This window comes from Mixophyes fleayi, chromosome 1, assembly GCF_038048845.1.
Source record: "Mixophyes fleayi isolate aMixFle1 chromosome 1, aMixFle1.hap1, whole genome shotgun sequence".
In the NCBI taxonomy this organism is placed as follows: domain Eukaryota; kingdom Metazoa; phylum Chordata; class Amphibia; order Anura; family Limnodynastidae; genus Mixophyes; species Mixophyes fleayi.
This window is the reverse complement of record NC_134402.1, coordinates 340,828,273-340,853,941: the sequence shown is the minus strand read 5'-3', so window position 1 is coordinate 340,853,941 and position 25,669 is coordinate 340,828,273. Positions and strand designations below refer to the sequence as shown.

At 42.4% G+C, this 25,669-nt stretch overlaps 1 protein-coding gene across 1 annotated transcript in view; it reads right to left on the bottom strand.

Annotated features, from left to right (window-relative positions):
• Positions 1-4,124: 4,124 nt before the first annotated feature.
• The window catches only part of CDC45 (cell division cycle 45), a 48,749-nt gene continuing 27,204 nt past the window's right edge, over positions 4,125-25,669 (bottom strand). Inside the window, exons 10-19 of the mRNA XM_075216402.1 lie at positions 25,266-25,385; positions 24,192-24,323; positions 19,906-20,004; positions 13,174-13,335; positions 12,795-12,933; positions 11,618-11,701; positions 9,201-9,319; positions 5,660-5,736; positions 5,087-5,152; positions 4,125-4,352 (exon numbers count right to left, since the gene is read on the bottom strand). Coding sequence (XP_075072503.1) covers positions 5,088-5,152; positions 5,660-5,736; positions 9,201-9,319; positions 11,618-11,701; positions 12,795-12,933; positions 13,174-13,335; positions 19,906-20,004; positions 24,192-24,323; positions 25,266-25,385 — 997 coding nt within the window. The 3' untranslated portion in view covers positions 4,125-4,352; position 5,087. The remainder of the gene's footprint in view (positions 4,353-5,086; positions 5,153-5,659; positions 5,737-9,200; positions 9,320-11,617; positions 11,702-12,794; positions 12,934-13,173; positions 13,336-19,905; positions 20,005-24,191; positions 24,324-25,265; positions 25,386-25,669) is intronic.

Sequence of the window (25,669 nt, the reverse complement as noted above, 5' to 3'; positions counted from 1 at the left end):
GCTTTATATGCTGAACTGAGAATAGGATTAGGAGTTCCCTTCTCTGCAAGGAAGAACAATTTTAACACAAACACAGTGTTCCAAAATGAAGTCCAGACCTTATTATTGTATAACACTTTGTTACCACTGTATAAACTGGGTGTCTGGTGAGTCACACTCAGCTCTTATCTTTTATCCACAGATGAGTATTTTCGAAATGTTTATGCGTTACTAGGTCTAGTAACATTCAGGCTGCACCTTTAAATTGGAAACAATGTGAATAGCATACATTTTGTAACTTGTTGCTGGTGACACACCCCCTCCCCCTCGCAAGCTGCTTATTCTTTTATATCACTATACACAAAGTTTTATGAGGACTGTCTACAATCCAGATCCATATACTGCCCATATATCCCTCCCATCTCTTTAGTTTTAGATCAAATGCATTAGCGTTGTGCTTCCAAGTACCAGCATAACAGAATTAAGATGTTGTTTAGATTGCTGCAACAACATTGGGCAAAACAAAACTATTCCCCATTGTAGTTGCTGTGTTAAGATGGCACCAGGCCCACAGGTTATGCTCTGCCAAATACAGGGAAATTGACCCATTCATGCAACTTAATTAGTTTGTTTTTGTTCTGCAACAAAGCAGCGATAGTCACTGGAATCACAGACTCTAAAACACTTGACTGGAATATTCAACACGGCTAATGCAGGGGTAAAAAAAAACCCCTAACATCGTAACCATTTCACTCCAGTAAAGAATAGACAAAAATCTGCTGTACCAAGATGGCATCTCAGTTAAAACAGAACCTCTTCTGCCAAAGTACAAAACTCAAGACTTTAATCCCTATTTTTAGATGGATATGGGACACCCTTCTCATTCATCACACTGCCAGAAGATAACACAGTAAAGGTCATTTACGGACCGCAAACACTGTGGGCTACCATGCTTGTGTGTGCAAGTGTACCTACTTGACTTAAAAGTTGCACACCCGCTTCCTGTTTTTTCTGTGCTTATTTTTGTAGGTTAGCCAATGCTCCCCAAATTGTGAATGGTGGAAACCTTAAAACAAACAAACCACATCATATCAAAGCCCAACCTACTATTAATCTATGACCAGGTTTCATTTAGTTGAAGCTTAGCAGTATTTTAGGAGAAAAACTGAAAAGTTTATGTAGGTTTTAAATTCTCATAAGGGCGAGGGAACATCAGGACTGTATTACATGTGTGTCTTGGGTGTTTGATGCTTAAAACATGCCTATAAACACACTCCTCTACTAAACTTCAACTCAAAAAACGACCTCCATAACATTTTGTAGGTCCCCTTCATGCCGCGAAATGGGGAGAAAAAAAAAAAAAAAGCTCTGGCACCTTTAGCGGCAGATGTTATAAGTTGTGAGGTCGGGCCTGCATGGCTCGGACTTGTTTTTTTGCTTTTCCAGCAGATCCCACAGATACTCGACCTGATTGAGTTCTGGGGAATTCGGAGGCAAGTCAACACCTTCAATTGTTATGTTCCTTAAACCATCCCTGAACCATTTTCTGCAGTGTGGCAGGGTGCATTATTCTGCTGAAAGAGGCCACTGCAAATAGGGAATACCACTGCCATAAAGGGGTGTACTTGGACTGCAACAATGTTTAGGTAGGTGGTACATGTCAAAGTAACATCCATATGAACACCAAGACCCAAGGTTTCCCAGCTGAACATTACCCAGAGCATTCGATTGCTTCTGCTAGCTAGCAACCTTCCCATAGTGCATCCTAGTTTCCCTTTATGCACTTACACCCAGCCATCCACATGATTTAAAAGAAAACGTGATCCATCACACCAGGATACCTTCTTCCATTGTCCAGTTCTGGCACTCATGTGCCCATTTTAGGCAGGTGAACAGGGGTCAGCATGGGTACTCAGAACACAGAGCATCGCAGCTTGCTGCGTAACCGCAGACCGATCAGACACCTTTCCATCATTAAACTTTTTAAGCAATTTGTACTACAGTAGCTCTTCTGTGGGATTGGACCAGCCGGGTTAGCCTTCACTTCCCATACGCATCAAAGAGCCATTGGCTCACATGCCCCTGTCACTGGTTCACAGGTTGTCCTTCCTTGAACCACTTTTGGTAGGTACTAACCAGTGCATACCATGAACATCCCACAACACCTGCCGTTTTGGAGATACTCTGACCAAGTCATCTAGCCATCACAATTTGGCCCTTGTCAAAGTCACACATATCCTTACCCTTGACCATTTTTCCTGCTTTCAACACATCAACTTCAAGAAATGACTGTTCACTTGCTGCCCAATATATCCCACCCCTTGACACGTGTCATTGTAATGAGAGAATCAATGTAATTCACTTGTCAGTGCTTTTAATGTGGTGGCTGATCGGGGTGTGTGTGCGCGCGAGTGTTTGTGTACAAAAAGACACAGATCCTCTGCACCCACAAAGTACAAAACAAGGGTGTGGCTACATTGTATTAAACAAAAAACCATTGATGCTCTGCAATCACCAAATAAACCATTACTGCATCCCAGTTTTGTACTTGGTGCCTTGAAAATAAATTATGGAGACCAAGGGTAACTTGAATTGAGAAAAAGTTTGGTATTCACTGCATTAGGCTGAAATATTTAGTGTATAGCCAACATATTAATAAGCATAAATGCTTTTACTTGAACTGCAACGAAACACACAACATGTCTTTATGTTTATATAATGTGGTCAATTATAATTTATTTACATTCATTTAATCCAACTCTCTAAATTTCTAATAGCTGCTATTGCTTAGGGGAGGATTTGAATATAAAAGCTGTATGCAGGTAAGCCACAACCATGAAAAAAAGCATAGCATGTTAGGACTGGCCAAAAGGGGAACACTTAGTTACATTCATTGCAATATATATTATTCTGACCAATGCATGCCCAACATTTCTTGTTTTTAGTCCAGAGTAAAGCTTGACATAGTTAGAACAGCATTAATGTTTTTTGTTAATACAATGTGGCCACACCCCTCTTGCACCCCAGTTTTGCATAGGCGAGTCACCTGCAAACACATACCAATGTAGCCAAGCCCCAAATCCTCTTAGTCCAGCAGTTATTTTCTATCAGTAGGACTTGAAACTACTTGTTATTTTTCTCATTAACAAAAGAGCCTTAGTCTCTCATCTTAATTGGGAAAAGCACACACTGTTCATGTTTTGCCAACATAGAGCATGTAACGGTTTATACACTAACTGAACACAGACACTTTGAGAAGTTAATGGTAAAACAGCAATCTGGGGGAAGAGAAATCCAGATTTTTGCTCCAATCAGGTAAAACTCACAATTTAAATAGATAGTTGGCTAGCTGTGGTTAGGGTAACGTGGCTGGACACTGCCCTCTTTAGATAGAATCAGTACTTGTTTCATCCCTATACTGGCTCCCCATGTCCTCCAGAACACAAATCCAATTACTACCCTCACTGACAAAGCGCTCAACACCCACAATATAAATCACAAATCTCATCTCGATACACCATCCCTCTTAAATCTGCCTCTGACCTGCGCCTCTACCACTTCTTCGCCAACATATGAAATACCTTAACATACCCGAAAACTCCTCTTTTTATAGGCAACTACCCTACTGCTGGGTGTACCGCTGGTACACCCTTACTACTGTGCCAATTTCCACTTTCGCTCCTCTTGTTTCAGCTCTGCCATTACCTCACAAGTAGCAAGTTCGGCCCTCTCTATTCATAGTTTTCAGGTCTACTTTTTGTCTACCTTGCAGATCACTTTTTTTTGTGTGCTCTTCATTTTGCCCACTGCCTGGTGCTGTGGAGCACTGTTTGTAGATTTGAAAGGCACCATACATGCCTACTCTCTTGAAATGTACTCAGCCACCCTCCCGGATATCACATCCCTTTCTTTGGATGCGAATGGGGCAGTGATTACACGATTCAATGCAAATTGCGCCATCATGGCCCCACCCCAGTGTACAACGGAAATTACATTGTTGTGCCGCAGGTCTGTGATGACACAAATAGGGTCCTCACGCCCACAGCACTTGTCAGGTAGGTCCATTAATGTAGATCAGCTAATACATGTCATCTGCAATTAGGCAAACGACTAAATAAAAACAAACCCAAAAACAAACACAAAACTCATTTTTGATAAGCATGAAGTTGTTTTAATTTACATTTTAAAAAGCAACAAGTCAGGGATGGGGGGGGGGGGAGGGGGTAGAGATAATGTGATAAAACATTACATTCCTACTGAAATGCCATAATTTAGATTTGTACATAAAAGACATAAAAAACAGATAAAATAGCACATTTACATATGGATGCAGGATGTGGAGGAAAAACAGGATCCACTGGAAGACATTATTCCTGGAATGACAGAAAATGTTAAAATAGAAAGTGTAACAAGTTTAAATAAAAATTACAGAAGAAAAAAAAAGACAAACACCTTGAAATAAAGAGGGAGAGAAGAACCATCTTTTATGTTATTACTATATACATTATAATTTGTATTTTTTTTAAGGGTTCCTTCACACATATGTAATAGGAAAATTGTACTGCTGTTTTAGAGGTCATGATGTTCTTATCTAGATTTAGATAGTGGAAAGCATATCCAGAGTATCCAAGATGTTTACATTTAGCTGACCAGGCTCTACTCCTATGTTTGTTTATACCAAGGCAACACAGACATCGTTAACTTTGTCAATACCCTTAGATTTAGGGAGTCAATTTCCATCACTATAAATATAATTGTATGCCCCATCAAAGATTTAAGCCATCTGCACTGCTTTCATGTCTATTAGCACCCATGAATATACATTAGGCCAGTGATTCCCAAACTGTGCGCCGTGGCTCCTTGGGAAGCCACGGCCAGGGCCGGTGGTAAGCAAGGCAGGGGACTACTTGGTAATCATTTTGGCTTACGGGTGCCTTGAAAATAAATTATGGAGACCAAGGGTACCTTGAACTGAGAAAAAGTTTGGTATTCACTGCATTAGGCTGAAATATTTAGTGTATAGCCAACATATTAATAAGCATAAATGCTTTTACTTGAACTGCAACGAAACACACAAAAGCAACACTGTCTGAATTCCACAACATACCTTATGATAGGAGAGAGATGAGAGCATCGAGGAACTTGCTACGGTCTTCTGTCCTCAATTCAATAACTAAATACAAAAAAACAAAACAAACTCAGACATCACAATGGTGACAGTGCTACTAGCACTACTCAAATATCAATTTTCCCTTGTGAACAGAATATAGGGTATTAATAGGATAGACATCTGTAATGTTGATTTGTAATAGAATACATTATAATTATTATTAGGGGTTTAAAAACTTTCCTCAGACTTAGTCAGGAAACAATATATTTTCCCTTCCAAAGCACTTGGGAGAAAAGAAAAAAAAAAAAAGACAGCCCTCAGCCTGGCTGGTAAAATTCCAATCACTCGCAACATGTTGAGAGGACACATGTCACGCTGACCTCTCACAGTTTGACCTCATTAAAGTCCACTATAGCAGCTACTGTGCTGCTGGATGCAGACATACAAAGGGTATATATCCCAGTACTCCTGAAAAACCAGGGCTTAAAAATAAATCCGTTCACACTGCCTCCCAACAGCTCAGTCGTTTTGCATTCAATTACACAAGTGGAACAAACGTTGGTCACTTACTAGACATATCAAACTGATTGTGAAGTGTCCGGGAACTGGTGCTCTCTGCAGCTTTCTCAAATGCTCGACCAAAGAAACTAGAAAGTTCCAAACACAATTGTTTTTATTTCATAAAAAGTAACTGGAAAAACAAAAAATGATACTATTCATTTATTCATGGACACTTATTACATGTTTGGCAACTGAAATGATACAGGTGCTCAAAGATTTACTTTATTGCTAAAATGTTGGTGACCTAAAACTATGAATGCAATCATAACTTTACAAGTCTGGACTTTTAAAATTATTTCTGTACAATGCAGATTGTTTAAACAGAAATGTAACCAGACTTATGCCATTGGCGGCATATTCTATAAAATAGACTTGGATGCAGATTCAATTGAGAGAAGTCCTGTAGGAACCACGCAGGATGCTACTTTTTAAAATCTCCGCTCATTTTAAGGTGTCCGCAAGAATGAGCAGAGATTTCTGTAGTGTACTTCTGGTATAGTGCAGACCATATTGTATAAAAATGAAGATTAAAACTTTAACATTTTTTTTTTTTAAAATAGTGTTAATGTAAATGAAAAACAAAGACCGCAAAGCATGACCACCCCATATGCATGACACTAGCTAATCCCAAAGCATGACAAAATGTAAACAAATAAAAGTACAGCAAACAAAACAAAAAACACAAAAACAAAAAGACAATTTTCTGACCACATAAGAGAACGCCTTAACCACCCAAAGGACTTAAACAAGTGTGAAAGTCCTGTGTTCCCCTAATGAACTACAGCAGAACAGCATTGAACAGAAGTACAAAAATCTGGTTCTCTTTTGTGTTACACTGGAGGACGCAGTGACCATAGATAACCAATGAAGGAGACACCAGAAGGGGAAAAATGCAGAGCAAAACCTGTAACAACCAAAGCTGGCGTCTGCATTTATTTATTTTAAATACTTTGTACACTTATAGGATACCACCATTCCAACAAGTCAGTTGCTCAGCTGTAAGGACTGTGATGTGGAAAAGTCTAGGAGCAACAGCAGTTCAGTTGCAAAACAGAAGGCCAGACAAGCTTACTCAATGGGACCACAGAATGCTGAAGCGCATGCAGTCTTAGTGGCAAAACTCACTAGTGTTCCAAATGGTCTCTGGAAGCAACGTCAGCACAGTAATGGTTTGTCAGGAGCTACATGAATCAGGTGTCCATGGCCGAGCAGCCGCACACAAAGTGCCAGACATACATTGGACTGGTGTGAGGCACACCGCCATTGGACTCTGGAGCAGTGGAAACTCATGGCTGCCATCGTAACAGACATGCCATTAGAGCAGAGTCATAGAAGTTGTAATGCAGCACTGGTACCGGAGATTGCAGAACCAGTCAACAGGGAAGACATCATTGGAGTACCAGGCGCTCTTGGGTCAATGACACTATGAGAATTAGAGACTTCCATTTGCTTGACCTCTCGACTACTCGCATTGCCAATGGAGTAGAGAGATACATCAAGGGAGGATACTTGGATGATACTTCAAAGGGTCTGGGTTGTGTTTCCAGAGATGCCCATGTCCAGGTGACCAGTCAACTATAGTTTACAGCTCAGCTACAGAAGCTTTAAAGACTCTTTTGACTGTATATGACCAAAGGAGTATAAACATATTTCATGTAGGTTAAATACATAAAAAACATACATTTTATAATCCATATTTAGGTAGGCTGATGTATATATTTATAATTAGTGAACAGAGCTACACAAAGTGTCAATCATAAATACCAATCTGATAGGGAATATAGAGAAATTAAATCTGTTCCTAAGGAACCCATATTTCATAATGATGTTTCCTATGCATAAACTCATACTCCGTGTATTGCATATAATATTACATACCTATTATATTCCCAAAGAAAAATATTCTGATTGAGTGGATTTTTATAAATAATACTTAACTAAAAAGACAGATACTTGTTTGGTATAGTAATTGTAGTGAGTGCAGTTTAAGGAGAGTCAGGGTATAACTCAAGACTACCCTAAAAGAGTGTCATCCTATGAACCAAATCTTACTGATGGCAGAACTCGGTGCTAATAGTGAGTGGGAGTCATAATATTGGGGATTTTAATACATTTCAGACAGACCATGTGGTTTTCTTTTGATCAAGCCTTTCACAAATAGACGTCACGGGTGCCCAGCTTAGGCTCGTCATGACACCCTCTGAGCCAGGTCAAAAGGGAAAACACCATAGATAGGAAATTCTGGTCTCTAATTGCAAATCAAAAGAACACAGTAATGCACTGGACAGATCAAGATATGGAGACAGAGCTTCCTTGGGATCTAAGGAAGAGAAACATCCCCTGAATTATGAGGGGGAGAAAGCAGAGTATCCATAGCAGTGATATCAGGCTGAAGACTACAGGGAAAGTAGCTCTGTAGCACCTAGTGGTTGGAGGTAATAATTGCCCTCGTGTCCGTCCATCTGTAACTCCTAGGGAACCAAGTGGGCGGAAGGCAGACCCTGGACCTCTTGATCTGCTCCACTCATTGGACGTGCCGGAAGGTAGTAGGGGGGGGGGGGGGGGGAGGGTGATATGGTTGAAATGAAGTCTGGCAGTCCAGTGCATGGTAGAATGGTAGAAGAAAGGTGTAAGGGAAGCCCACTCTGGCTGGGTTCCTGAAGGTGAAATTGAATGAAAACAAAGTAAAATAAAAATTGTTACAGGTCCAGAGAACAGGACTCAGGTCAACCTCTTAAGATCGTTAAGGCGAAACCAGTTAGCCATACTTCAGGGTAAACCTGCAGAAGACAGTGTCTTTTTCTTACTTTGTGTTCAAGCTCAAAGAGGCAGGGCTTATATCCATCGTTCCAGTGTCCCCCAATGTGACACAAGAAACTGGCTGGAGCTCGATGCGTTAGACAATAATTTATATTACTTACATGGGTCCAACATTATATATTATACCCTGATCTGATAAATTCCCAGATGTCTAACAGTCCAGAGACTCTCTCCTCAATTTTAGGAAGATGTAGTTGTGAGAAGACCATTATGGATCATTAAAGACACTGGATTTCATCACGTTATACTGAATATTACTTACCAGAGATCAAATCTATTCACTACATTTCAAGTCTTGGCTGCAGTTATACTTTAATACAATGCATATGCCTTTCCTCCCCACTACAAAGAAACATTTTTAAACACCACAAATTTTTGGTTTAGTTGTTTTTGCATTTTTATTTTTTTTTAAACTGTATCAAGTTTAAACTGTTTTCAAGTATGATAACCTAAGAAATGACCATTTACCTCAATCACATCAATGTAGTCTATTTTTATATATTACTTTAGAGTAGAGAAAGTTTTTAAGTACAGCTGGCAGGTTATCTTGTTCATAGTGGATATTATTAACTGATGTGGACTGAAGAATCCTGCATATTATTCACATCACCGCATTAAGATAAAGGGACAGCAAATAGTATGACCTCCCATCATGCTCTGTTAACCCCTTACACTTACCTAATGAGAACTGTACACAGACTAACCAGCTCCCAAAACCAAAAGGACTTACTTCTTTCTATCAGAGCTCTCAACTTCTGGAGGAATTCCCACCATGATCACTGTTCCCTTCTCCACATCCAATGGAGCAGCCAGGACCAGCGGAAGCAGCTTACACCGCTTGTTTTTAGTCTTAAAATGAAGAACCAGTAGTGTCTCATTAGGAGATTTAACAAATTGGTTGATACAATACACGGTCATTCATCTCCATGGGCAGCTCATCCAACAATACTTTATAAATCGTGCGTTTGTACAATGTGTATTGGATACAACCATATGTATTCCTATGTAGGAACAATATAACCACAGACACTAACATCTAAAATGATACTAGAACACTTTCATAAATGGAGAGGAAAGTACAGAGTACAAAGATTTAGAACAGCCTGTCCAACCTGCGGCCCTCCAGGTGTTGTGAAACTACAAGCCCCAGTATGCTTTGCTGGTAGACAACCAGTTGATAGCTGGAAAGGCATGCTGGGACTTGTAGTTTCACAAACATCTGGAGGGCCGCAGGTTGGACAAGCCTGATTTAGAAGAAAAAAAATGTTTGCTGCACAGGACTTCTTCAAATAAAATAAAAGATAAGCCCATTGGTGGAAAGTACAGGTTAATTATAGTCCTAAATCTTACTAAAGATCCGGCCTTAATTAAAAAACAAAATAACTTCCACTGACTTGTCATGGGTGGAAATTTGCCGGCAAATGTTCCTTACATCAATTGCATGATGAGTGTTCTATGACTCGTATGTATTGAAGAGAAAAGCAAGATTGCCATCTCTCCCCCTTCCCACAGTGCACGTAGGTCTTCAAGAAAGAGGCTTTTATAATAAAGTAGGGGGAACAAAGCTACAGACTAAACCAAACAAGAAAAACGCACGCAAGAACCAAAATCACCCCCCACCTTCACCTCACTTACTCTGCTGTAGCGCAACATTGTAAAGAATACAAGAATAAACTGTACAGCAACACTGTAAAGAATAGCTCTCATTTCTTACAAAGGAATAATGCATCCTGTTTTGGTTATTAGGAAAACAGTCATGAACTATATAGTATTCAAAACTGCAAAGGTGGCCAAGAACAAAACTCAAATGTAATTGTAGCATATCAGAGTGTTAGTTTAGAAAAGAGGTGCAGGAACTGAGGAGTTTTAGACTAAAAAAAAAATTAAAATTAAAATACATGCACTTTTAAACTCTCAGCAAGTGTAAATGACAGGAGGATATCCCTTTAGATTACAGGAAACATGGTTTCCCTGTCAGCGGAAAGAGGTCTTTACAGTAAGGAAAGTAAAGAGGTTTCAAATTGGGGGAGAACGCTTCCAGTTAAGAATTTTAAGAACACAACACTTGTAATAATACAGTGTTACACAAATGAACCTTGGAGATGAGGAAAGAGCCCCTCCTTCTCCCGACAAAACCTAGGAGCTTAGATTGCTTTACAATTTCGAAGGTTTTTTTCTTCCCAAGTAAAAAAAGAAGACTTCAATAATTTTAAAGAAAAAGCAAAGAGGTTCATCTATTGCAAGGACCGGAATTGGGATGTACACAGGAGCGCTCTCTCTCTGCACAGCCAAGTCTCCCAAAACAGTATCTCTAGTTCTATTTCACCCTTGCAGACTTAAAATAAAATACTGGTGCATTATCAGCTTATTATATTAGGGGCGGTTGGGGGCAATCAAAGAATGTCTTTCACCAAAATAGAGTATGAATATAAATACATTCTGTAAAGAGGATACTTTTTTTTAGCATTATCTAAATTCCAACATTATTACTGGTCTAGAGGGAAGATTCTGAGCGCCTGCAATTGCCATATGGCTGCCTACAACTAAAGATGTAAACAAATATCCACACAAAAAATAGAACTTCTCTTTAAGCAATGTTTAGACATCAGTAATACAACATTGATGAGACTGCCCTCTAAAATTTGCTAAAGTGTACACACTCTGAATTTACAAATCCATGAGAAATACAGAATTGGTATTTAGTTACCAAATGTTTAGGACTAAAGGTTTTCCAGATAAGGGTTTTGTACTGTTCTTTAGAACATTATGCCTAAAATCTATTAAAATGTTTTTAAAATTTCCCCATCTTACCCCACAATAACCCTGACATTCCCCATCTACTTATATATCAGAGTCCCTCAACGTAATTATAGAATGGAACACCAAGGGATCTTGTCAGTGTATATGATAAAATCACAAAATTGTAGCAATAATTAAATCTTTCCTTTCTATATTTTGGAACTCTCCGCACAACGAGTTTGCAGATAAGAGATCGCATAATCTGTATTACATATATCGGGCTCTAGAAATACTGAACAGTACAGGCGTTATTCATATAATAATATTAATCCAAAGTGGTACAGTCCAAAACCAAGATAATTGCTTTCTATCTCCTACATTGGTACGTGAGAAGAGATGATTACTTACAGAACAGACAAATGATTTCAGCAAGTATTTACAGAGGAGACACAAGGACACGGGATTGGAAAACATCTTGACATCCGGAGTTCCCTGCACATTGAAGAAAAAAAAAATTAAAAGTATTTAAATGGTTTCCATAGCTGCAAATTCTCAGGTTAAGAAGGACAAGTAACCTTATAATTGGGCATTATGTTGTTCAGTAAAGAAGTCTGATTTATAGTAGTGTGTGTATATATATATATATATATATATATATATATATATATATATATATATATATATATATATATATATATATATATATATATATATATATATATATATATATATATATATATATTATTTATACAGGGGGAAAAATGTTATTTGTCCTATCCCTTCACTAAACGCAAATATGTTTTTTAAATTTATGCAAATAGGTTTCTGTTCATCTTATGTTAGTCTGGGGCAGTACAAAAGATTAAATGAGTCAAAGCAAGCATAAGAATTTTGCCCTGTATCACTAGTGTTTTAGACCAGGGCTGTTCCATTTGTGATGGCAGGAGGAGGAATACTCTATCAAGTTACGTTTTAAAATAATAATGCCAGTCAAAGCCATTAAAGAGCATCACCCCTTCCTGTCAACGACCCCAGCAGTTTTTAAGAGACTCGCCCGGCCTGGCAACAGATACTCTTTAGAGTTAAACACAACTGAGAACTTTACATTTTTAAACCGCAAAGAACAAGTATATTAAGTAAATTGAACAGATGGCTTGGGAAAGCAGTGTAAACATTTAAATACTTGGGGTTCAGTTATGTATAAGATTACGTGGAAATATTTTACAGTGGAACTAATGTTAATAGTGCTGAGGTTGTGTGATTGAAGGGATTTTTTGTACCATAGCCTCATTAAACATACCAAATGCTGATTAACCTTGTGTGATCATTAAGAGGTAAATTTATCAAGCTTTCTTAAAAGTGGAGGTGTTACCCATAGCAACCAATCAAATTCTAGCTATTATTTTCTAGAATGGACTAGATAAATGATAGTTAGAATCTCATTGGTTGCTATGGGCAACACCTCTACTTTTAATTTTTTAAAAGGTTTGATAATCTACCTCCTAAATCTTGCCCAAGGACTCCTTTGTGTAGTACTGCAATCTGGGCTCTACACCATGTGCCTGCACAAGTGTCATATACTAACCTCCATGAGATAACAGTAGAGAAAAGGGCCCTGGGACAGAATGAGATTAGTGCAGATACAACTGGCCACAATCTGTTGAATGGCACGTAATAACTTCTTGGCAAGATCCAGACCGAGGTGCAGTTTTTCCAGGTTACTCCTACGATTAAAAGGAAAAAAAAAAACGAACAACATAAGTCCTGACCAACCATAAGATAAAGGACTACCTGCTGGTAATCCCCAATGCAAAAATGATTAAGCTGATATTTGGACACCAAGAAAATGGATGTTTTAAACATCAACTGCATGTTTTGTGCATCTCCATAAAAGGCACAATCCTGACTTCTGGTAAATAACTAGCATAGCAGGATAAAACTACAATGTAAATAATTTCAGTTACCTGGACAAGCTATCTAAAGCCTTGATGAAGTTATCTGTACCATGCTCATCTTTCTCTGTGTTTTCCAAGAGTGAAATTACAGCAAATACAATGTCACTGGCAAGGAACTTATTCTTAAAACCAAACTGCACACTGAAAGTCTGCACCCGGATGTCTTTCATTCTGTCAGGAAGCAAATGAGAGAATAAGGACTACAGAAAACTTGTAGCAACAGACAAATTTAGGACTCGTTTACATATATATGCTCAGAGAATGGGTAAAAAGTGCGTGAAAAGCAAAAACATACAGGTCCACTCGATGCAATGTATTTCACTGCTGAATGGAGAGTAATCAAAAGTCTATTCAGCACTACTTTCCCTGCTGTTTTTGTGCCCTGTGTTCTGCTTGAAGTGTAATGGGAGCTCTAGCATCTCAATCTTGTACTGCTAGATTAACTTTTTAACAACTTCCTGTGACTACAGCCTTCTGAACCTACTTTTATAACTTACAGCACTAAGTCTTGCCATCTACAACAAAGAAAGAACACCTTCTCTGCGACATGCCGGCCTAATACATTACATTTACAAGAGGCTACACGTCGGCAACGAAAGATAATGTTTTATTCTCTTTCCATGTTCCACCACCTATATTATTAACCAAACCGTCTATGGTACGATCTCTAAAGCTCTATTTGCACACAGAAGTTGTCTTGACTAATGCTGTCTGCCACAGTTAAACTGCACCCAACTGAAGGTAGGCACATTGCAGGTCTCTGGACAATAGGGGAGAGTATATTTTAATTTGGTGCTTTAAGTAACAGGGGGAGACCAGAGTACTTGTTAAAGTGTACCTGCAACATCACAGGACACCAAATTGTGACATATTCCATTATGAACATATGTGGCTTCAAATAGGACTCCTAGTCCTATTTGAAGCCACATATGAGCTGTGTGCCATAGTGGCAAATCGCTTACTGAACTGCAACAGGACTTTTATATGCAAGGATGTTGCCATACTTCACTTATATGGTGATTGATTACTATTCACTTGCAAAAAATGGGATATACACACTATGTGGCATATAAGTACTGCTACCATGCTCTAAATGATAAAGTACAAAATACTGTAATTATTTGAAAATCAATTATGACTTCTATTGCAATTCATCAGTGGGCGCAGAACCTGTATTTTTCTTATTCCCAGAACGTCCCTTACCATCTCAATTCCAACATTTCCAAAACAGAAAAGTTATTGTCTTTCTTCCATCTACCTTCTAATAGACCTACCAAATATAAAGTATGACATTTAAAGATCACAAATTTATATCTAATGCTGGCTGGATCAGCTCCCTCACGCCCTGTTGTCCTCCCACTGGAAACAGTTGCAAGCGATAAAAAAATAAAAATAAAACACACAACACATGTAATTAAGACCAGATTGTGTTAAAGTGGCAGTAGGTTGGACTTTTACACTATAATTCACATTTTCAGGCATATGCAATTTGATTTTCCAGGAGCTGTTCTCACAGAAAAGGATTTAACATAAGTACAAAGATCCCATTATCTCTATAGAGGACACTGGATAAGCTGGGAACATCCCAAAGTCGTCCATATGGGAGGATACTTTCAGAAGTAGCAGTAGCAGGTGGCCTAACACAGCTGCTGAGCAGTGGCCTTATGCTGTACTGCCCAAGTAACACTCACTAACCTGGTACAATGTGCAGTCACATTTCTGGGGACAAGCTTACCTGCCGTCTCACCCTTACATCTCTGACCTTGTCCTGAGGTACATACCAACCCGACCACTCTGCTACACCTCTGATCTCTGCCTCAATTCACCTCTCATTACCACCTCCCATGCTCTCCTCCAAGACTTCTGCAGTGCTGCCCCCTCTTTGGAACTCCCTACCCTGTCTCACTCGACTCTCCCGCAACCTTCAGTCCTTCAAACAGTAACTCAAAACTCACCTATCCTACCATCTCCTGACCATATTATCCTTCACCTCTTCCTTTGCCTGCCATCTCCATTTTCTCCCAGTTGGTCCTACTGTCTCTCACCACCCCTCCTTCTAGAATGTAAGCTCTCGCGAGCAGGATCCTCTACTTATTGTCCCACATCTGTCTACTGTCCGACTCCCTTCTATGTCTTGTCAAGTCTTTTGCTGCACTCTGCATGATCCCCTCATTGCATTACTCAAAATCATCTGTGCTACCTATGTCGGCGGTTCCCAAACTGTGCGCCGCGGCTCCCAGGGGTGCCGCGGCGCTGTCACTGGGTTGCCGCGGGGGGACAGCCCGACAGAGGGCGGCAGAGGGAGGGGGACGGGGGGGGGGGGGGGGGACAGCCCGACAGAGGGCGGCAGAGGGAGGGGGGGGGGGGGGGGACAGCCCGACAGAGGGCGGCAGAGGGAGGGGGACGGGGAGACAGCCCGACAGAGGGCGGCAGAGGGAGGGGGACGGGGGGGGGACAGCCCGACAGAGGGCGGCAGAGGGAGGGGGGGGGACGGGGGGGGGACAGCCCGACAGAGGGAGGCAGAGGGAGGGGGGGGGGGGGGGGGGGGGGGGGAGACAGCCCGACAGAGGGAGGGGGGGGGGGGGGGAGACAGCCCGACAGAGGGAGGGGGGGGGGGGGGGGGGACAGCCCGACAGAGGGAGGCAGAGGGAGGGGGGGGGGGGGGGGGGGAAGACAGCCCGACAGAGGGAGGCGGAGGGGGGGGGGAGACAGCCCGACAGAGGGAGGCGGAGGGGGGGGGGGGGGAGACAGCCCGACAGAGGGAGGCGGAGGGGGGGGGGGGGGGAGACAGCCCGACAGAGGGAGGGGGGGGGGGGGAGACAGCCCGACAGAGGGAGGCCGAGGGAGGGGGGGGGGGGAGACAGCCCGACAGAGGGAGGCCGAGGGAGGGGGGGGGAGACAGCCCGACAGAGGGAGGCCGAGGGAGGGGGGGGGGGAGACAGCCCGACAGAGGGAGGCAGAGGAGGAGGGAGGAGACAGCCCGACAGAGGGAGGCAGAGGAGGAGGGAGGAGACAGCCCGACCGAGGGAGGCAGAGGGAGGGGGGGGGAAGACAGCCCGACAGAGGGAGGCAGAGGGAGGGGGGGGGGGGGGGACGGGGGGACAGCCCGACAGAGGGAGGCAGAGGGAGGGGGGGGGGGGGGACAGCCCGACAGAGGGAGGCAGAGGAGGGGGGGGGGGGACAGCCCGACAGAGGGAGGCAGAGGAGGGGGGGGGGGGGGGGACAGCCCGACAGAGGGAGGCAGAGGAGGGGGGGGGGGGGGGACAGCCCGACAGAGGGAGGCAGAGGAGGGGGGGGGGGGGGACAGCCCGACAGAGGGAGGCAGAGGAGGGGGGGGGGGGGGGGACAGCCCGACAGAGGGAGGCAGAGGAGGGGGGGACAGCCCGACAGAGGGAGGCAGATGAGGGGGGGGCAGCCCGACAGAGGGAGGCAGAGGAGGGGGGGGCAGCTCGACAGAGGGAGGCAGAGGAGGGGGGGGGCAGCCCGACAGAGGGGGCAGCCCGACAGAGGGGGCAGCATCGCATACAACTAAATAAGTATTTCTGTCCTGACCTAAATACTTATTACATTTTTTTTGACCCAAATACTTCTAAAACAGGACTGCTCAGTAATTATTTTGGAGGGGTGCCTTGAAAAAATTTGGAGACTCTAAGGGTGCCGTGAACTGCAAAAGTTTGGGAACCACTGACCTATGTGTATTAGCTCATCTAGTTGTTACTTGCTTCTGTATCCAGCACTACGGAATCTGTGGCACCGTACAAATATTAATTTACCAAAGTAATCCCCTGGTAACGACCTACTTCGAGGCGAGCCAGACTGTCTCGTGAGAATCAGACACGACGAAGAGGTCATGCGTCCTGCGCAATTCACAGATCTTATGGTCATAGGGCCTTAAGGCACTGACCACATCCAGAGAGCCATCTTTATCTATGATCTATAAATGGAGGCTGCATATGCATCACTCTCTGTAAGGTGATCTGCACATCCGTCAAAATTGCGATGTTTCTCTGAAAAAAAACAAAAAACGATAAGACCAACCCGTAGACCTTCAAGGAACACTGTACAGAAAATCCTTAGCCTTAAGGATCATTGCTTCAATGGCCAAACCATCAAACCCAGCTGACGTAAACTCTATCGCAGAACAGGACCCCAACATTGCAGATAAGGAATTAGGAGGTAAACCTCGTCTTCCCTGGGAGATAGAAAGAAAAAAACCTAGGGCACCTAGGTCTGGAAGCATTAACATGGTACCGATTTCTCCCAGTGGTCAGGATCAAACAAAAACTCTCCAGAGAAGGACACAGACTTCTTCTACTCCTGCATCCTGTTGGTGTCCTCATCAAGGCAAAACCCAGGGTCAGATTCTTTACTCACCTGACCTTCCTCTTGGAAGAACTCCTTAAGAGTCTGGAACTACCAAAGGGTGAAGTGCAGCAGCAGCTTTACACTTCTGCGGTTTAATTGCAGAGTTACATTTCATCATATCTTTCAGGGAAGATGAGAACGGAGTCCCTGCACCAATCGCTTCAGGCCTTCTGCCCAAGTTGGATCATCTGGTGATGCAGCAGCGGAGCCTGAATACCCCTAGCCATATAATACAGTAAAGGAAGGATCAGTTCCCAAGTACCCCCTTAGGGTGTAGAAGAGGGTAGGTCCCCGCTTGGCTCCTGGGTAAAAGTGGACAGATGTATAAGCTATGCCATGTGCCAAGCCAAATACCTTGCCCTGGCAGATTCAACCATTTCAGTGAAACTTCCCCACCGACGAATGCAGCTACTGGATCTCCTCCTAAATAGTCAGTACCCGATTGGCTATAAAATCATCTGCAGTGGCTCCCAGAACAGGAAAATTATATTAACAATGTTTCTTTACCAGGTTTGGCCCTGGATGTACTTCCCTTCTCCATCATGATAGGAGAGATGAGGGGAGATGATAGGAGAGATGAGGGGAGATGATAGGAGAGATGAGGGGAGGATGATAGGAGAGATGAGGGGAGGATGATAGGAGAGATGAGGGGAGGATGATAGGAGAGATGAGGGGAGGATGATAGGAGAGATGAGGGGAGGATGATAGGAGAGATGGGGGGAGGATGATAGGAGAGATGGGGGGAGGATGATAGGAGAGATGGGGGGAGGATGATAGGAGAGATGAGGGGAGATGATAGGAGAGATGAGGGGAGATGATAGGAGAGATGAGGGGAGATGATAGGAGAGATGAGGGGAGATGATAGGAGAGATGGGGGGAGATGATAGGAGAGATGGGGGGAGATGATAGGAGAGATGGGGGGAGATGATAGGAGAGATGGGGGGAGATGATAGGAGAGATGGGGGGAGATGATAGGAGAGATGAGGGGAGATGATAGGAGAGATGAGGGGAGATTGACAGGACAGACTGTCGACTCCAAAATATATAGAAAGTTCAAAGCAAAAGTGGCTGAAAAATTCAAGTCAAACAGTCCCCTGACCCTATACTCCCTAAGGAAAGAAGGAGAGCTTCTGGCTGTTGCTCAGTAATTTTTGGCAGGCTTGTATCAATGAGGGAAGTCCTATCAAGTATGAGGCAGCCATGAAAACTTGTGTCCAGTTTATTTTATAATCCTTAAATCAATGGATTACAGTTGATTCCACACTGAAAACTCCATTGGTGTCTGGCACCTATATCAAAATTGCACCAGAGGTGGATCTTGGTCATGTGGATCTAGCACTTAAACTTTAAAGCAAGAGGGGTACAGGCTGATCCCAATCATGACAAGATGTTAAACATTCTGTTGAACATCAATGAAGTTATATACAGCAAGTAGGAAAGGGGTCGGGGGAGAATGCAATGTGTTCTTTAAAACTAAAATGAAAATGCTACAGTAATCATTTAAATATATTTATTGCTTCTTTTTAGTTTGTCGGATTAAACAAATGTGAATCTATATATCCAATATCTGGGGGATCTTAATACTGGCATAAAATGACTGGACACAGGAGTTGTAATGTACCCATTATACCTTATTCTGGATAAACAATCTGCTTCCATTATCTGCTTTTGTATTTATAAGAGCTTTTGGAATGTTGCTAGATTGCCCCAGACAAACTGCACAGTGGGGCAGGAAATGAGTTGGATATCTTCTTCACAGACATTGTTCAAAATTGAACAGTTTCATTAAATCTACATTTGCCAAATACTCTTTGGTGTTTCAAGGAATGTAATATTTACTCTTTGAGGTTCCTGTAACACCCACCTCCATCTTGATAGGCATGGTTTGGGATATTATTTGCATGAATGTCTTTATTATTATCGACTGTCTTTAGTAGGATTCTTTTGGAACAGTTTTAGTCAAAGTAAACATCTTCAACAACTATAGCAGTAGTGACATCTGTAGGCTACAAGGCTGAACTGACCAAGAAAACAAACATCTCTTACGCGAAGCACAGAGAACATTAGTAATTTTTTGAAGTCTACAATAGTCATCTTAGAAATGACAAGGAAAGCAGATTGCAAGAAAGGACACCAAAGTACTTCCACTGGTTCAAAAGAAAGACAGAAGCATGTGCTGAAACAAATTGTCGTTTCAATGACTTGCAGCATCTAAAAAGAACAAAGTACAGATCTAGAGGGCAAGAACTGGAAGTTTTTTTGTTTGTTTAAATAAAAGTCCCTTAATATACTTAAGAAAAACACTCATCAACGAGTTTGTCATAAAATTAAGTTTTCATCTATTGTTTAAACCTTGTAATATGTTAAAGAAATTACCCAAATTTGTTGGCGGATTCTTCTATCATTTCCCGGAGATTTTCCTTCAAGGAAATATCCATGGAGTTAAACTTCTGTTTTACTTGCTTCAAAGGCAGCCTGAGAAACAATAAAATAATTTCCTTTTAAAGATGAAAGCAAGGGAACATGGTTGGACTCCATAGATTTGGAGGGAGGAACTCTAAAGCAATCAACATCTCTCTATACACATACACACCATAACATATAAATATATATATTTTTATTCAATGAGATTACAGCATACACACAACTGAAAACATTCGTGTTCTCCCCAACCGGGTAGCATTAAGAAGTAGCCGGGTGGGGACAGTGTAATTCCTTGCAGTAAAATTGAAAAAAAAAGAAGAGGATTTATGTATACGTTAAATCCGTTTCTCTGATTCCATCTGGGGGACACTGCTTACCATGGGGATGTTCTAAAGCAGCCCCCTAAGGGTGGGACTACTCTGAAAATCCCGCTCGTAAAGCATTACGAGCGAAATTTGCATCCGCAGATGCAAATACCTTAAACTGGTAAAATTTTGTAAAGGTGTAGACAGAGGACCAGGTGGCTGCCCTGCAAAGCTGGTCTGCAGAAGCCCCATTTCTCGGTGCCCACGACGCCCCTACCGATCTGGTGGAATCGGCCGTAAGTCTCTCCGGCACAGGACGGTTAGCCTTTATGCAAGCTTGCTTAATGGTTGCCGTAATCCATCTTGCAATGGACTGTCGAGACTAGCATCATAAAGAACAAACAGAGAATCAGTACGTCTAATCTGAGAAGTTCTCTTGACATAAATGCAGAGAGCCCTAACCACATCTAACTTTTCCATAGACTGTTGATCCGAATGGGAAGTAGATGAGATGAGAAGACCGGAACTACAATTTCCTGGTTCTGATGGAAAGCCGAAACTACTTTTGGAACGAAGGGAGGGTTCTTAATACCGCTCTGTCCTCGTGGAAAACCAGATATGGTTCCCAACAAGACAGAGCTCCTAATTCCGAAACCCTACGTGCAGATGCAATAGCCAAAAGGAATAGGACCTTCCAAGTCAACCACTTCAAATCTGCCACAAGTAGTGGCTCAAAAGGAGGCCCCTTAAGTATATCCAGTACCAGGTTGAGATCCCATGGTGCTGTGGGCAGAACATAGGGAGGCTGAATATGCAAGACTCCCTGGAGGAAAGTCCTAATATCTGGTAAATCCGCTAATTTCAGGTGAAAAAATACTGACAGAGCCGAAACCTGAACTTTTAAAGAACCTAACCGAAGCCCTGCTTCCAGGCCATCCTGAAGGAAAGCCAACAAGCGAGGGAGGCGAAAAGAGGACGAGTGACAGTGCGAAAATAAGACCTATCTGATGTAGGCTCTCCAAATCCGGTGATAGATGCGAGCTAAAACTGGCTTTCTGGCTCGCATCATAGTATTCACTACGCTGGAGGAAAAACCTCTAGCCCTCCAGAGGCTGGCTTCAACAGCCATGCCGTTAAACTGAACTGAGGTAAATTCTGGTGACGGAAGGGACCTTCCAGAAAAAGGTTGTCTCAAGACGGAAGACGAAAACCATGTCCTTCCGCCATAGAGATTATGTCCGCGTACCAGACTCGGCGCGGCCATGAGGGAGCTATTAGAATTAATGGCAGACCGCCCTGCCTTACTCGTCTGAGTACGCGAGGAAGCATGGGAATCGGAGGAAACAGGTATCCCAACCTGAACACCCATAACATTGTCATAACGTCCACTGCCACCGCTAAGGGGTCTCTTGCCCTTGCGCAAAACCTGTGAACCTTTCTGTTGTGTCTGGAGGCCATGAGATCTATGTCCGGAAGACCCCACCTCTGAACCAGAGACTGGAAAACTTCCGGATGGAGTGACCACTCCCCCGGCATCATCTGGTGTCGACTTAGGTAGTCGGCCTCCCAATTCTTTATTCCTGGAAGGAAAACTGCCGATATTGCTGGAACAAATTGTTCTGCCCAAACCAAAATTTGAGCTGCAATATTCATTGCCGCTGCACTCCTGGTTCCTCCTTGCCTGTTGACATATGCCACAGGGAAGAGAACCTTTTATCAGGCTGTTTCCAGGCTCCTTTTGCAATATCCTTAAGCTCTACGGAAGGGGGAAAACGGATAGCCTTTCTTTTGGCCTTCTTAAATAGACTTCTGTCTCTAGGAGTAGTATCCTCCGGTCTCACTGCTAAAACCAAATCATTAATAAATTGGCTTTTAGAGCTTTCTTCCTGTTCCAAAGGTTGAACCTGGTCAGGATCAGAATTAATTTCCCCCTCTTCCTCTGAAAACTCCTCAGAGACTGAAAGGACCAGAAGGGTATTATCAGATCTAGGCCTCCTTCTTTTAGCAGGCGGAATGTTTGGGGATTCAAGGGACTGGTTTAGTTTATCCAAACCCTTTATAAAATGCTGCAGACCATGTCGGTTCTGTGGGAACAGGGGCTTGGTCTGTATGAGAAGAGGAAGGTCCTGGTATAGACGTTCCAATAGAACCTGTGGTAACAGGGAGGCCCAACTGAGTACTAGTATTATTAGCCACCGAAGTAGCCACAGTAGATAACAATTGATTAGGTTGAAAAAACATCTGTGCTAAAGAGGAAACCAACTGTGACAGGGAGGTCACCCAGGCCGGTTCCTCCGTCAGTGGGGCTGAAATATGCTGGGCTTGCGCGGGGGAACCCCTGCCTCACAGACAGAGCAGAGCGCCAACGGGTCCTTCTGCCCACAGGGTAATTTTACATTACATTTAGAACATGTAAAATATTTTGCAATAGGGCCCTTTCCCTTATCTTACATTTCTTAATAAAGGAAGGCACACCAAACACACAGACTTAAATTGTTAAATTTAGCTGAGTAGAGAGAGAGATATAAATGTGTGGAGAGAAGAGTGTAAACTACAAGTAATCAACTAATCTAGATATAAAAGTTGTACTTGTAACATTTTAAACACGAAATAATACTTAAGCAAGTAGGATAACTATAATATAACTTCTACTAGCCCACTTGTACACAGCAATACAGAATATGTGTTTAAATAAATCAGATACTTAGCCCATAGGCCAAACAGGGGAGAAGTCCAACAGCAGTATCCTGGTGCCTGCTCCCTCAGAACTGTTCTCTCTTCCCGGGCTTCTCTTTGATGCCAGAAGACTGGGATAAACCATCTCTCTCTCTGGAAGGAGGGGGAGCTCTATGTGTTAGCTCCCCCCCCTTCAGTAATGCTGCGATTCTGCAGCGATTCTGTGCCCGAGTAAAAAATTAAAAGTATTATGTGGCAGAGTAGTGGAGACCTCCAGGGGAGGTCTCCGCAGCGGATAATACCAGATGCCCACTCCTATGTATGAGGGGGGATCCTGGTATAGCCCCCTTCTCCTCTCCTCCGAATCCAAGATGGCCACCGTCAATGCAGTATCCGATAACCGGAGCTCTATGCCTGCAGTGGCAGCGCCGGTTATCGGGGAGGCTCCTGGAGTGACAGCGGTCCGTGAGATCGCTTGTCACTCCTAATTCAGGCACCAATTTCTTCAATCTCCTCCTGTCCCTGTCAGTGAGAGCCGCTGCCCTGCTGTGAGTGTGTTCTCTATATTAGAACACACTCCAGCTCTGCCACCTGTAAAAAAAAGTAAAGAATAAAATAAAAGTTAAAAATTACCTACAATATTAAAACACTGCCCAACTCCATGGGCACCTAAAAAAAACTGTCAGGAAGAGGAAGAGGCAGGGGTCTGTCGGCAGTACCAAAAGTTAACTAGTTAGGTGCCAACTCCCCAAGCTCCCTCCACAACCCATGGTAAGCAGTGTCCCCCAGACTGGATGAAAGAGAAATGTTGGTGGTTATTGCCCACAGTTGCCAGGACTGGCAGGGGTCTAACACACACTGCCGGCTATAGTGCTCACATAGTGCCTGTTCTAATACGAGAAATAATGGTTTATTCTATTATAAATAAGATTCTGTGGGGCTCTAAGAGCCATGAGGAGCATCTGGAAGATAGGTGCTGGAGAAAACTGAACATACACCCATGCTTAGTGGGTTTTGTACATAACTGTAACAAGTAAATCTACCAAAATACTGGCATCTTATATAGAACTGCTAAAGGTAACGGAAATAAAAAGCACAGTCCTTAAGTTAGGAAGAAAAAAAATATAATGGTAGCTTAGCAAACTTTCAAATAGGAAACAGGGGGAGTAAAACCCTACACAGCAAATGGTATATATCAAGTGGATGCAATTATATAGCATTTAGCTTTATATAAGAGAAAAGGAAGAGCACACTTACCCCATGTCAGCCAGAAACTCTTGAAGTCTTTTTTGGCCATGCACAGACCACAGTTTGAGACTGGAGGTGGTGTAAGAAGAGTTACAAATGCTTTCATATAACGACCAATGTTGATACAAAGACAGACGCACGCTGACATTCCATGGTTAAAGAAAGCAATTTGGATAATTGACTACAAACTGCCAAGTTTCTGCCCAGCACCGGTATGAAAAGGGTAAGTATACAGTTCTTTAGTTAACAGGTCTGTTATTTACAAAAACATAATTTGGGATCAGTCTATGAGGCTTAAGATTCAACATTGCCATAAAGGGAATGAAAACATGTGGAACATACCACAGGGTATTTCTTCAGTATCAGGAGTGTAAATTCCATTATATAGATATGATCAGTTAAATCTGAGGAAGTCAGAGTATGCCCGTGTATAATAGTGCAAGAGAATATTCTGTATGGACAAGGTAGATGTGTGTCAGACCACAGTATGGGAACATCTCCAACAATCTCGCACCAATGTGCACCGAGCCACACAAGTATCCAAGTTTCACCTCTGGACTACATGATACAGCATGAAATCACATGGAGTTCAAGAGACATTTTGACAATTTTAACCTGTAGTGTGACTTAGGACAGAAGACTATTACATAACGTAAGTGTATATGCTGTGTGTGACATTCAGAATATTGCTGTCTAAACAGAGAGATGTTCTTAAGCCAGTAATTTACAAGTATTTTGCTCACAAGGTCATAGTAAACAGTGTCCATTCAAGGCCAAAAATGAAATACGCTGTTGCGACTTTTGAAAGACTGAAAAAAACATTGTGAACTTTACCCATCATCTCAATAAAGCTCTGCTTCAGCCTATGGGCCTTTGCTTAAGCATATACTGCCCTGACACCAAACAGGACTATATTAAGCAGCTGGATTTACAAATGCCCCCAAATGATGCAGTTTGTGATACCGATAGCTGCTATCTTACTGTTTTGCTGGTAAATATTAATGAGCACCAACAAAAGCTATTTAATTCACGAAGCTGCTCCAAATAAAACAAAAGCGATCACAAACAATCCCTGTAGGATACTCATACTCGAATGCAATCCTCATGCAGTCAATGGAGAGCGAGTTTTCTTCATCCTCATTACGGTGGTTGTGTCGGGAGACATGACGTTGGAGAGTACCCACATCAGTTACATATTTCATCCTTCAAAAAACAAAGAATTTTGACTATTTTGGGAGTACTTATTGTATGCGAACATTTAAACATTTTATGAGATGCAAGTGGAACAAATGTGTTTTTTCTGCTATACAATAGGATCCCCCCCCCCAATCTCTTCCTTCCTTTGGCCAATGATGAAGAAATACTAAGAGCCAGAAAGAAATACTGTGTGCCAATCCCAGGCAAATAACGGATATCTTCAACTATGCCAACAGAGCCAATGGGATTATGTGCCTGAAGCAAAGTAGTTTATTTAAATGAAGGCCTGC